Source organism: Parasteatoda tepidariorum, chromosome 3 (genome assembly GCF_982258835.1).
Source record: "Parasteatoda tepidariorum strain Cologne lab strain chromosome 3, Ptep-v5.0, whole genome shotgun sequence".
NCBI classification, from domain to species: domain Eukaryota; kingdom Metazoa; phylum Arthropoda; class Arachnida; order Araneae; family Theridiidae; genus Parasteatoda; species Parasteatoda tepidariorum.
In genome coordinates this window covers 21,740,361-21,752,962 of record NC_141757.1, presented here as the reverse complement: position 1 = coordinate 21,752,962, position 12,602 = coordinate 21,740,361, and the positions used below count along the sequence as shown (strand labels likewise).

At 32.2% G+C, this 12,602-nt stretch overlaps 1 protein-coding gene across 1 annotated transcript in view; it reads left to right on the top strand.

Annotated features, from left to right (window-relative positions):
- LOC107451478 (mannose-P-dolichol utilization defect 1 protein) overlaps positions 1-5,172 on the top strand; it is a 49,077-nt gene extending 43,905 nt beyond the window's left edge. Inside the window, exon 5 of the mRNA XM_016067594.4 lies at positions 2,932-5,172. Coding sequence (XP_015923080.1) covers positions 2,932-3,177 — 246 coding nt within the window. The 3' untranslated portion in view covers positions 3,178-5,172. The remainder of the gene's footprint in view (positions 1-2,931) is intronic.
- Positions 5,173-12,602: the final 7,430 nt, after the last annotated feature.

Sequence of the window (12,602 nt, the reverse complement as noted above, 5' to 3'; positions counted from 1 at the left end):
AATTCATTTTCTTTTAATTTTATTAGAAAACACGAAGGAAATTATAAACAACGCGTTTTATTTCGCTTAAATTTCTAATTTATTTGGAGTAAAAAAAATGTTAAACTCCTACGATTGAGGAGAAATAAATAGCAGCGGATGTAGCCGTTAGTGTAATTAAAATTAAATATTGAAAAAAAAATCGACAGGATGAAATAAAACTTCGAAGAAAAGAATGAGAATGAAGCTCTTACAAAAAACCTTCGTTGCTACGAGAAAAGAAAGGTAAAAATGAATTCAAATTGAGAATTATCAATAGTAATTTCAAAATAATAATTTTTATTTTATCTGTTTATATGTTGGTTTTATTGAATTATTATTAATTTTTATGCATATTAACTGGAAATATTAGGTATAAAGTCACGTTTACTTTTTCCAACTACTTTTCTTTATTATTGTTCACTTTTTAAATTCAACAAATAGAAAGATATTTTAAATAAGTTCAGTAAACTTTATTGAAATAAATTTTTTATTCTATTTTTTTTCTCATTTTCAATAACCTAAACTATATTTTCATTTTAAAGCACGATTTATAGAAAACATGTTTATTTCCATCCTGTTTTCGACGAGTTTTCCCAATTGCTAAATTATTTGTTACTCGATTTACGGAAGAGGAAAAAATTTTTTTTCACCTTAGCAGTGAATTAAATTATTCCTTCTTCTTTATACTTATTTATTTAATGGTTTACGATTTATTTATTGACTAGAATAAAAATAACAGCCCTTTATGTGCCAGGGGATTCATGGAGGTTAGGTCTTCACAATGTGGCATTTGCTGATTGTGACAGTGTGGTCAGCATTGCGCACAGGCAGCCTTTACTTGTCAGACAAACTGCTACCTATCGATCTGAAACTAGGTGGACTTCACGCCGCCGTTGAGAATCGAACCCTAAACTAATGAATTGCATACTTTTTAATGATTCTGTGAAATTCGAAATTTCTTTCGTCAAAATGTGAACTTTTCCCTCCCAAAAATAGAACTTCGCGACACCCCTGCTTGACAAGTGACGTGAGCTCTCGGGTACCGGGTCTTTAAATGGGGATACGCGTGCACTGTATTCCTATCCTGGCAACTAATGTTCAGCCTGTCGCTGGTTCTGATAAAGAGTTAGGATATCTTGTTTGGGAAGTGTATCTTTTGTAGCTAATAATTACGATATAGAACTTGACAGTCATCGTTTTGTTTTTATGCCTACTTCTCTTTAAACGGGAGATTTTAAATGTATATTTAAAGTGTTTGTAAATTGTATGCTTTATGATGTTGTTTTTTATTTAATAAATTTTATTTACAATTATAATATATACGATCTGATACTTGCACTGTAAAATTTTTAAGTTCTGGCAAAATTAAACTATTGAAGCTTACCTTTATTGTTATTTTATTACAGCTGCAAATATTGTGGGGGCGAAGGTTTTTCTGACTGGTGTCTGTATTTGTGTGTTTACTAATTTAACTAATTTAAACTCTAAATGTAACATTAAAAATAATGTGATGATTTTGTTAATACAGGCATAAAAACGCGTGCTTTTATTGAGTGTTTGGTTAAGCATCCACAGCTCACCTGTGGTTCCATATCTCTCTTATTTTATATGCCAATAGTCATCGTTGCCCTAGGGCAAAATCTCAGATTAAGAAGTCTGGTGCTCGCTGATGCGGGCAGGTACCTTATCAAGCACAGATCGTCGTCATCGAGTGTTTGTAATGTAAAGAATACTTCTTCAATAATAATAATAATAGTAATACTTCATCAGTTGAGTCGCTGAAATATCTTTTTTTTCCTCATATCAACTATCCAAAAAATAACTGTAAATTCTACAAAATAAATAAACGAATAATTAAATAAAATAAATTAACTAAATAAAATAAGTTAAGTAAATAAAGTAAATGGAAAAAAATAATAAAATAAAACAAATTACAGAAAAAAACTGTTTAAAGATAAATAAAAAAAAATTCTGTTTTTAATTGTTACTCGCCTCCTGCAAGAAATTCCCATTTTTTTTTACAGACTTTCTCAGTATATTTGACTGTTTAAAGCTATTTTTCACCAAACTGTTTTTCTCTGTTTTTCGACTTAATCATAAGCGAATTAAAACTGAAATTCAACTTCTTGCCATGCAATTTTGGTCACCGTAAGATAACATCTTTCTTCAAATCATTTTACGATTATTTTCTATGCTTGCTCTCTTACTTTTCAACAATTATTTTATGGTTTTGAACATCGTATAAATAATATTGCGATTCGAATTAATTGTCAAATTTATACTCTACCTGATTGTTATCTGTCTTTAGATATATTTTTTTCAGAAAGTTAAATTTCCAGACTTTTTATAAGAGTAGGTCACTATAGTTTTAAAGTTTTTACACTTAAATACGATTTCAATAAGCAAGACTTTTAAGATAAAATACAATTTAAGATTTATTTTCATAACCAAACACTAAAACTGCCGTGGCTCAGTGGACAGAGCGCTCATCTTCTAATGAGGAGCCCGGGTTCGAATCCTGGCGTTGTCTGTCATACGAATTCTGCTTTCGACTAGCACCGACTACAATTCTGATATAGTTATTTAATCGAGTTTTTTTTCTTTATTTTTTTTTGTCAAAATAACAGAGTTTGTTTGTTAAAATAGCAATACTTATCAGCTTAAAAAACGGGCTCCCGTTTTTAAATAACATTATTTTTCTGTGAAATAAACAGTTTTATACAGATACACCTGCTAACAGGTTTGTTTCTGTAAATTTAACAGATTTTTTTTTACAGCGCATTGTTCGTCAATTCTGCAAAATCTGCTTACTTTAATTATTGTTATTAAATTGTTGCAGTATTGCAGTGTTAAATTTTCTTATTTTCGTATAAATTGTATATTTATAAATCTGTATTTTTTGTCTCTCAGATGATTCAAGCTGCCAAAAATTACAAAAATGGACATACAGGGCAACTATCAGCCGTTACTGTGTTTCTACTTTTCTTGGGAACCTTGGCGAGAATTTTCACGTCCATTCAGGAAACTGGGGACTCGGTTATCATATTTACATTCATTGTGGCTGCTTTTTCGAATGGTGTCCTGGCCGCCCAAGTCTTGTACTACTGGAATGTAACCAACAAAGTTCTCATGAAAGCTGACAAAAAGAAGAAATAAACTGTCGCCAACTTTGCACACAGAATATTCCAATAATATGTGATTTATAAATATAATATTTATTTCTACGCCTCTTCTTATTTTGGCGTTGAAATCGAGCTCTAGCAAAGATCTGAAATGTAGACTAATTTTAAACATTCGATTTAAATGTATGATTTCGCAACGACATTGAAGAAAATTTATTTTAAAAGAAATGGAGTAGGAATTTGACTGATTTAATTTTTTCTTGCAAAACTTAAATATATAGTGAAAGAATGACTATGAACAGCCACAGTCTCAAATAACATTAAATATTTATTTTTTCTCAATAATATGCTTTGTTTATATTTATTTTATATATTTCTTTGAATAACGCAAACAGTTCTTGAACAAGATATTTAATGTATAAAATGCTCAAATGTAAAGAGTTTTAGAAATTTTTTTAAAGTTTTTGACACTTTTTTTTTTTTTGGTATGAGACTTTTTTAAGTATTTCAATTATTGTTAATCTTCTGTCGATGTCTAAGATTTTAAGTAAGTATTGCTTTTGTAAGTTTGTAATAAACTATCAATAAATTCCTTGTATCTTTATGTTCGTTAAGAACATGAAAACATTCGTAATTTTAGCTGAACTTGTGATTGAAATGAATATTGCTTTATTTATTGCACAATTTATGTAATTATTTTTAATTTATTGATATTTGCTTTTACCTTTTAATGTATTAATTTTTGTTCATAATTTATTGTTAATAAATATTTGCTCCAAAAATACTAATTACAATAATATGTATTTTTAGGTTATGGTTCAAATATATATAAAGTTGTTTTTTTTTTCTTCAAATATTTATAAGTGATGCATTCCTAATTCCTCGGTATTATTTTGTACAATTGTATTTCTTTCCTGTAGAATTATCCATATCAGCCAAATTTTAAAACTTTTTCGCTTTTAATTTTTTTCCTGTGACAGCAAAATCTACTCTTTTATATTCGATTCTTGGTTTAATAATTTTGATATAAAATGATTTTGATCACAACAGGATCGGTTAAGCATGCAGCAATTTTTTTTTTAAAAACAGTTTAAAGTTAAAAAAGTAATTAAATTATAATCTGGCAAAAAAAAAAAACAGGAATTTTTTTTTCTTCAAAAAGCGTAAAAGTTAACAGATATGAGATCTTGTAATTAATATCAAGCTGAATGGAATTGAAATTTTATTGAATTGAATTTAGTTGAAAATATCCGTAGGTAAATTAATAAAATTTAGTTTCTTTCTCACTATTTTTTAGTAAATGCTATCGTTTTAATTTTTCAGATCTAAATTTTTTTTTTTATATCAGGTATAAAAAATTACACATTTTATTCCAAATTTTTTTCATGAAACATTGTTATTATAAAAAAAGCATTTTACAGTTGTTTCAACTACAGTAAAGAATTTTTTTTTTAGTAAACTAACTGAACATTTTAAATTGAAGAAACAATAAAACAGTTTGTTTCCGAAAATTAATGTAAATTGGTTTGGCTGTTCTTTGCTGGTTAAAAAGAGTACTTCCTTACAAATTGTGCAAGTAAACTTAATTATTTGATTTTAACTTAAATATTAGCTTTAAGCAAAATAAAGTAAAATTCTGAGAAATATTCATGTCTGGAAACACTATCTTATTACGACACCGTAGTAAATATATAAATATATAGTGCTACCGAAAGTGGTATGCTAAGAATAATTAATCATATTTGAGATGTCACAAATAATTAAAATGCAGTTAATGCTCGCTGAATATTATTATATGGGCATCACATGAATTGTGTGTTTTTATATTTATTTGATATTTTATTATTTATTCTACTTAGCGCCTAACATGGTTATTTCAAAATGTATAAGATATTTTTTTTTTAACCAATGTGTAAGGGATTTCAGAATTTTTATTTCAAATGTTAAATATTTATGTGGTATTTATCTGTTATGCGAAATATAACAATAATTTTTTGTAAAATGGAATAAATTTTTTTTATAATAATTATATTTGTGTATTTGTATCTTCTTTATTTTGTCTTGCCCATTTAATCTAAAGAAAAACAAGTAATTATGAATTAATGGTGCATGCTGTATTCTGAGTTCGAGAAATTCCGCTTATTTTTTTTTACTGATTAAGGGCGTATTTTTGATTCTGATTAAGAACCTATTAAGACTCAAGCTGCGTACCATTACCACGCATGTAATTGTATTTTGTTTTGAAGGCATGTTTAGATACTATTAAAATTATTGAATCAAAACAATCTAAAATATAAACAGTTAGCAAACCCCCCCCCCTCTTCTGACTACTGTAAAATTATCAAATGTTGACTGGTCTATGGTGATAAAAAAAGTTGAGAAGTACTGCTTAAAGGAAAAAAAAAACTTTTTTTTTTTCTTTATCTGAAGTAAATAGATGATTTTTCATCTAAATGAGAACTTTTTTCATCTATGCAAAGGTCCCGCAGTGGACTGATCGTTAAGACACGGTTCCCAGCAGATCACCGAAGTCAAGCATCACTGGCTACGGTCAGTGTGCGGGTGGGTGACCACTTGGATCAGTCTGCGTAGGGACCGAGGGTGTGCGGTATTGGTCCTCGTTAAACTGTGCTACCGTAAAGTGCTCGACTTCGCACGCAGGTCGTCGGGCTACCGAAGCGGGGGTGCCATCCCCTCCGCAGAGGATAAAAATTGTGATGGCATGTCTTGGGATCATCCTCCGGGATGTTTCCCAGAACGTCGCCAATAGCCCATTGTGCAGCTCTAGTGCGACGTAAATTAACAACAACAATCATCTATGTAAAGAACTCAGTTCTAGACAATTTTTCACTAACGTCTGTAATAATTGTACTTCTACTTTTAATTTTAAATACATGTAGCTACGACATCTCGAAGTGTTGAACTCCTGGGTAAAATTGTACCGAAATTTTCCTGCTACGCTGTTCTCTCCCATTGAATAACACGGGGAACTGCAAGCTAGAAGCTCAGAAAAAACCGGAACTAACCCTCATAGAACTATAACTTTTAATCTACTTACTACGTTATAAATTTAATTTTAATATTCTTATAACTTGATAAACTAAAATCAAACTTCAATGCAAATTATTAAGTTCTAACATAAGCTTGATTTGCTTACAACATTTGTACTTTCGCCAAACTGATGAACAGTTTACTCTCAAGATAATTTTCTAAATCAATAACAAAAATTTACTATTCAAACTAAAAAAGGCATAGTTACGGTTACGTCCGTAATTCCAAGAAAGGATGATGGATTTTTCCAACTAAAATCCAAAACTGCGAACGATAAATCTGTAATGGAACTGAATGATAAATGGAATTAATTAAACGAAAAGGTGTCAGAAACGCCTCATATATTTATGTATATATATATGCATATAAAAAGAAGAAAAGAAAAAAAAAAGCATATCGTTTTCTACACCCCGTAAAGAGGGGAAGCTGCAATCGAAATCCATCTTTTCCATCGGAATATCATTCCAAATTAATTATCCTCCGCGTAAAATGGCATCCGAATCAATTATTGTTGCGGCGAAAAATTTCGCAGTATTTCATAACCGAGGAAGGATTCGATGAGGGGGGGTATGAATCCGGGAATGACCGGAGAGATGTATATCCTTTTTCCCAAAAAGAAACGGGAGAAGAATTACGGCATAGGCAGCCGTAGAAAATCCAATACCCAGTCCAGACTTAGAACTTCCCATGAGTTCCTTTTGTTGGAGGAACAGGTAGTATGCGGCCTTACCACCCTTCGCATGTCCATTTTCCCACAAATGGAACACTTTATTAATTCTCCGATTTCTGTTATGACTGATGAGCCAAAACTTATTGGAAGAGTCTGATCTCAGCCTCAGAGTAGGAAAGTTCTAATAGCTATGCGTAATGGTTCTGTTGTGCAAAGATAAATGTTACCTGTTCTTATTTAGCCAGGTTAAGGAAAGTGGGGGATCGCCAATCTTGGCGAAGAAGAGAAAAAAAATTGAACTAGAAATTTTTAATAAATTGTGTTTTATTATAGTCTAATAATTAATTATTGTTGTGGGTGTTTTACCTATTTACACGAGATAGGATAATAAGTGTAATCAAAACAAATCAAAATAAAAAATAAGAAAAATATTTGTAAAAAAGTAGAACACCATTTTGCTTATCTTGATGAAATATGTGAAAATGGAGAGTTTTTGCAATTCCGACTGTCTGTGTTAGCCCTTTTGAACAATACTGAATATATACATTGAATAAAGCAAAGGTATGTAGGTGCTTTATATAAGTCACATTAGAACTGCACAAATAATGCACGTTAATAAATCACAAAAAGGACACAGATGCAGACAAATTAATAGCTTTGAATTCTATAAACAAGATCTATTTTTAGTGTCTGAACACAAAATGAGAGTTCGAAAGCAAAGAGGTAAACACATAACCAAAGAACAAACAAACTTGACCAAATAGTACTTTGGTACTTTTTATTTAAGTTGCACTGGAGGTGCACAATGGGCTATTGGCGACGGTCTGGGAAACATCGCTGAGGATGATCCGGAGAGAACATATATACGTTACATTCCGTTTAACAAGAAGGACACACTTACACATCATCCATCCATCCGCAAATCGTAATTTTGACCTGACTCAGAGCACAATCAGTCTCCGATACAGTACCTCCAGAGGTCTTGATTAATTAAGGGAAGTAGGAGAACTTTGTAACCCCGACAGATTTCGCTTGCACCATTCATCATTTTTTACATTGGGAGTCTTCAACCAGTGAGGATCGAACTCACGACCACTCGGACATGGGCTCAACGCCCTACAAGCCAGGCTATCGCGATTACCTTGGTCAAATAGAATGCTATACCCAGATAATGAATCGGCGTGGCTCAGAGAATAGAGCGTTCACCTTCCAATGAGATTAACCAGGTTCGAATCCCAGCTGTGGCTGATCGATACAAATTCCGCACGCGGCTCGCACTGACGTAAAAGATCTTCAGTAGTAGACGGATGATGGGTTAGAATTCCCTTACCGCCAAGCTAAAAGAGAGAGGTTTTCGTGATTTTCCTCTCCATCTACTGCAAATGCGGGTTAAATCAAAAAGTCCTTCGTGAAAGCAAGTTTCTGGTAGTACATGTTCCAAGTGTTCTCTTGTCTTCTGGATTGGGTTCATAATTACAAGGCTACGGAGTTTAACATTAGTAGTCGCAAACCCAAAAAAATTGCGTCAGCTATTCAATGATGGCTATAAAATAAAATACCAAGATAGTAAAAGAAGGGAGATAAGAAATAAGTGATGTGGGGTTGGGTGGGATTCCCAGATGTCAAGGTCGGTTGATGAAGAGCAATGGGAAGGATTTTAGAAGAAGAAAAATATAAACCTATGATTAGAATTCCAACTTTGTAGGGCGATGGAAGCTTGTTTAATATCCTTATTTTGGGCATACCTTTCATGTTACGTCGAAATTTAAAGTTGCGTTTAGTTTATCCAATACGCCGGCGTGACTGCAAAGCCAATAGTCGTGGGTTCGATTCCCACTCGGAACATGGATGTTTCCCTCTCTGTGTTCATCTTCTGCTGTGTGATGCGTGAATGCGACCCATCCTATGAACGGGTATCTGTGGCACTGTGGCGTGGCGTATGTTACTCACCTCCGTACCATAGGTTCAAGGGTGAATACCGGGCAACTTTAAATGAGCAACGCTTCCGTCATCTACCTTGGAGAAGTACGCAATTAGTTCAATGTTTGCATTCGGAAAAAAAAAGTTTATTGAAGTTATACTTCTTATGCGACTTCTAACAAGGTTGCGTTAAACGTTTAACGCTACATTTTTATTGGCCGGGAAATCACGTGGTAGGATCCAGTTTTCCCTCATTCATTTCAATATTGTTTTGGTTCTCATTTTTTATTTTCAAATTTAGTGGATAACAATTGTAAAAAATGAGTGACAACAATCCCACGAACAATGCGACGGATTTAAGGTTATGTCAAGGTACGCCTCTTGTGAATATCAATTGATTGTTAGGTTTTTTCTTTTGAAATTACGTTATGACGCATTCACATACATTATTAATACAAGTACATTTTCCAGGGCGAGACGATGAGGCAACCACAAGCACTTCCACTGGTTCAAGAGGTCCACGAGGGAAAAATGCACAATTTTACAGTCCTGTGTTACAGCGATCTCAGAGCTGACGTATTATATCCTCAGAGGTAGACAGGTTAGAATGCCCTTGACATCGAGTTACTCATGGTGTTCTTCCAGAAGTTACCAGGTACACAAAAACAATTATACCTGGTACAATTATACCACGGTTACAATAAAATAGATAAACAAACAATAAATATAAGTGAAGTAAAAAACGTAGATGAGAAGGAATTATATTTAAACAAATTTGAGTCTTCGGATCATCCTCAGGGATGTTTCCCAAACCGCCGCCAATAGCCCATTGTGCAGCTCTAGTGCGACGTAAATGAACAACAACAACATAAACAAATTTCACGTGCGAGACGGCGCTGTATTGAATTAACTTCACTTTATTACCATTGTAACTTACGTAGAGAAACTTGACTCAACTTAAACAAGCCATTTTGCTTAGAATGTGTGGGTATCTGTGATCTTCTTCTTGAAGAGCAAGTACCCGATTCTCATAGAAACGAAAGTTATATCAGTGAGAAAATGTTAACAACTTTGTTTTCTTTAAGAACAATCCCGCAGTGGACTGATCGTTAGGACACGGTTCCCAGCAGATCACCGAAGTCCAGCATCACTGACTACGATCACTGTGCGGGTGGGTGACAACTTGGATCAGTCTGCGTAGGGACCGAGGGTGTGCGGTATTGGTCCTCGTTAAACTGTGCTACCGTAAAGTGCTCGACTTCACGCGCAGGTCGTCGGGCTACCGAAGCGGGGGTGCCATCGCCTCCGCAGAGGATCAAAATTGTGATGGCATGTCTTCGGATCATCCTCCGGGATGCTTCCCAGACCGTCGCCAATAGCCCATTGTGCAGCTCTAGTACGACGTAAATTAACAACAACAACAACAAATCTTTAAAAATATTTTTTAGCAAGAATTTGAATAAAACTTTAAGATCTATACGCCGATTTTTTTTTAACATTCTATTTTTATAAATTTTTTTCTATAATTTTGGGAAGCAGTGTAGCATACAAAAACTATTAAAAGCTCTTATTTAGGCATTTATGAGTTAATTGTACAAGTAGTTCCATGAAGAGAAAAATAAATACAAATTTTCAACCTTTCAGAATTGAAAAAAAAAAATTTACTTCATTTACAAACATTAAAATGCTTCTACATTTATTTCCTCCAATCTTCTATATCCAATAATTTTCAGCCGAAGAAAAAGATCTTTTAATGAAGAGAGCCAAAAAATAAAAATACATGTATTATCGAAATCCAACGATATAATATATATTTTTTTAAATACAAAATCTTAAAAACACTAATACTTAATAACTAAATCACTGTGTTCTATTTCGACAAAAGTTGTAAACTTACTCAGTTTGAATAACATACATATGAAGTAGTTTGAATTATATACAAACAGTTACCTATTTTCTTTAGAGGTTTGATGAAAAATAACCTAATTAACTGTAACCATAATGCGTCAAGATTTCCGCAACTGTGTTATCATTATCAAAATGCAAGTTAATGATTTGTGCTGTTAAGCTAATGATATCTCCGTATAATTGAATATGAAAACAATTTCATCAACTGGGTCAGAATTAAACTGTGACAAGGTAAAAAACTAGATTTTTCACTCATATTTCATCAATATTTAATTTATATAAAAAAAAAACTGGGACCAGATGTCAGGTTGCAAAAAAGAATAAAAAAATCAAGTTTACAGCCAGCGATAAAACTACTAGTTTATGAAAATTTCATTAAAAAGGACAACAAATTATATTTTGGTTAAAGGTAAGTTTCCTCATAAATTATTTTGCTCATTTATTTTAATTGATATTTGTTTATTGAAATGCTAAATTGCTTTGTTCTTATTTGTTTATTATATCATATTTCTAACTTTGTTTGTTTGTATAATTTTCCTTTTTTAAACTAATTTACTTTTTTTGTTACATCAAGAATTTAGTATATTGCATTTTAGTAGTTTTAATACTAAATCCCTGACTTAAGGCTATTTATTGTAGAGACGATAAAAAATTCATACCGTCTTGTTGATTTTCAAAATTTACTTGCATGTGAAATAAGAAGTTTATGTACATATATCATTTTAAATAAAACTTTGAATAAAATTTAGAACTATATTAAACATTAATACAAAGTTAAAAATATGCGTTAAGTAATAGGTTAACATAAAGTTAAAGTTATATGAAATTCGATATTATATTAAACAAGAGTATTATTAAGTTAAACATTATGATGGGTAATACTTTGAGGTTAGCAGGTGCAAAAAATTCAAATTTTTTTATTTATTTATTTTATTTTATTTTTTTAAAATTTTATTTAATTTAAATGAGTTTAAAAATAAATAAAAAGCTGACAAGGTCTACATTTTTGTGGCGACTTTTCGCTTGTGCCTGATAAGCCGAAAAGTACCTTAAAGGGTTCTAACAACCAATTTTCGCAATTTTTACGCAATATCAACGGTGGCTGAGTGGATAGAGCACTCGCCTTCTAATGAGATGACCCGGGTTCAAATCCCATTGATGGCTGATCGATATGAATTCCACTTCCGGCTCGCACCGACCACATTGCTGACGGAATATATCCTCAATAGTAGCCGGATCATGGAATAGAATCCTCTTGCCATCGGGCTAACCGCGGGAGATTTCCGTGTTTTTTCTCTCCGTGTAACGCAAATGCGGATTAGTTTCATCAAAAAGTTCTCCACGAAAGCTAGTTTGTCCCAATGCTTGATACAGGAGTCACTTTGTCTTTTGGGTTTGGTTCGAAACTGCAAGGTTATGGAGTTGAACAAACATTGGTAGTCGCAATCGGGTTGGCTGTTTAATGACGGTTATAAAATGTTACGCAATAATTGTTTTTTTTTTCAAAGAGATTGTTAAGTCAAAATTTAAGTCAAAATTAAGTCACAGATTAGGTTAAACCGATTTGGTTTCCGATTCTTGTTGGGATGCAATTTCAATTTAATAATTTTACTCGCTTGCCATTGCAATTTCATCAACCAAACTGTCTTAAAATAATATTTTATTACTATTACTATTATTAACACGTTGAATGCCATGAGGGTCACCGATGGCCGGCGAAGGCAAGTTTATTAGAAACACATAATTCGAGTAAATTTTTAATTTTTTTAATATTATTATAGTTACTAAAATGGTTTGAAGAAATTAATACAATATAGAACACATACAAATAATTTTATTTATATACACAGAGATGCCAACTTGCTCCGGACAGTGGTAGTTTATCAATTTAAGTGGTAGTTTATCAATTG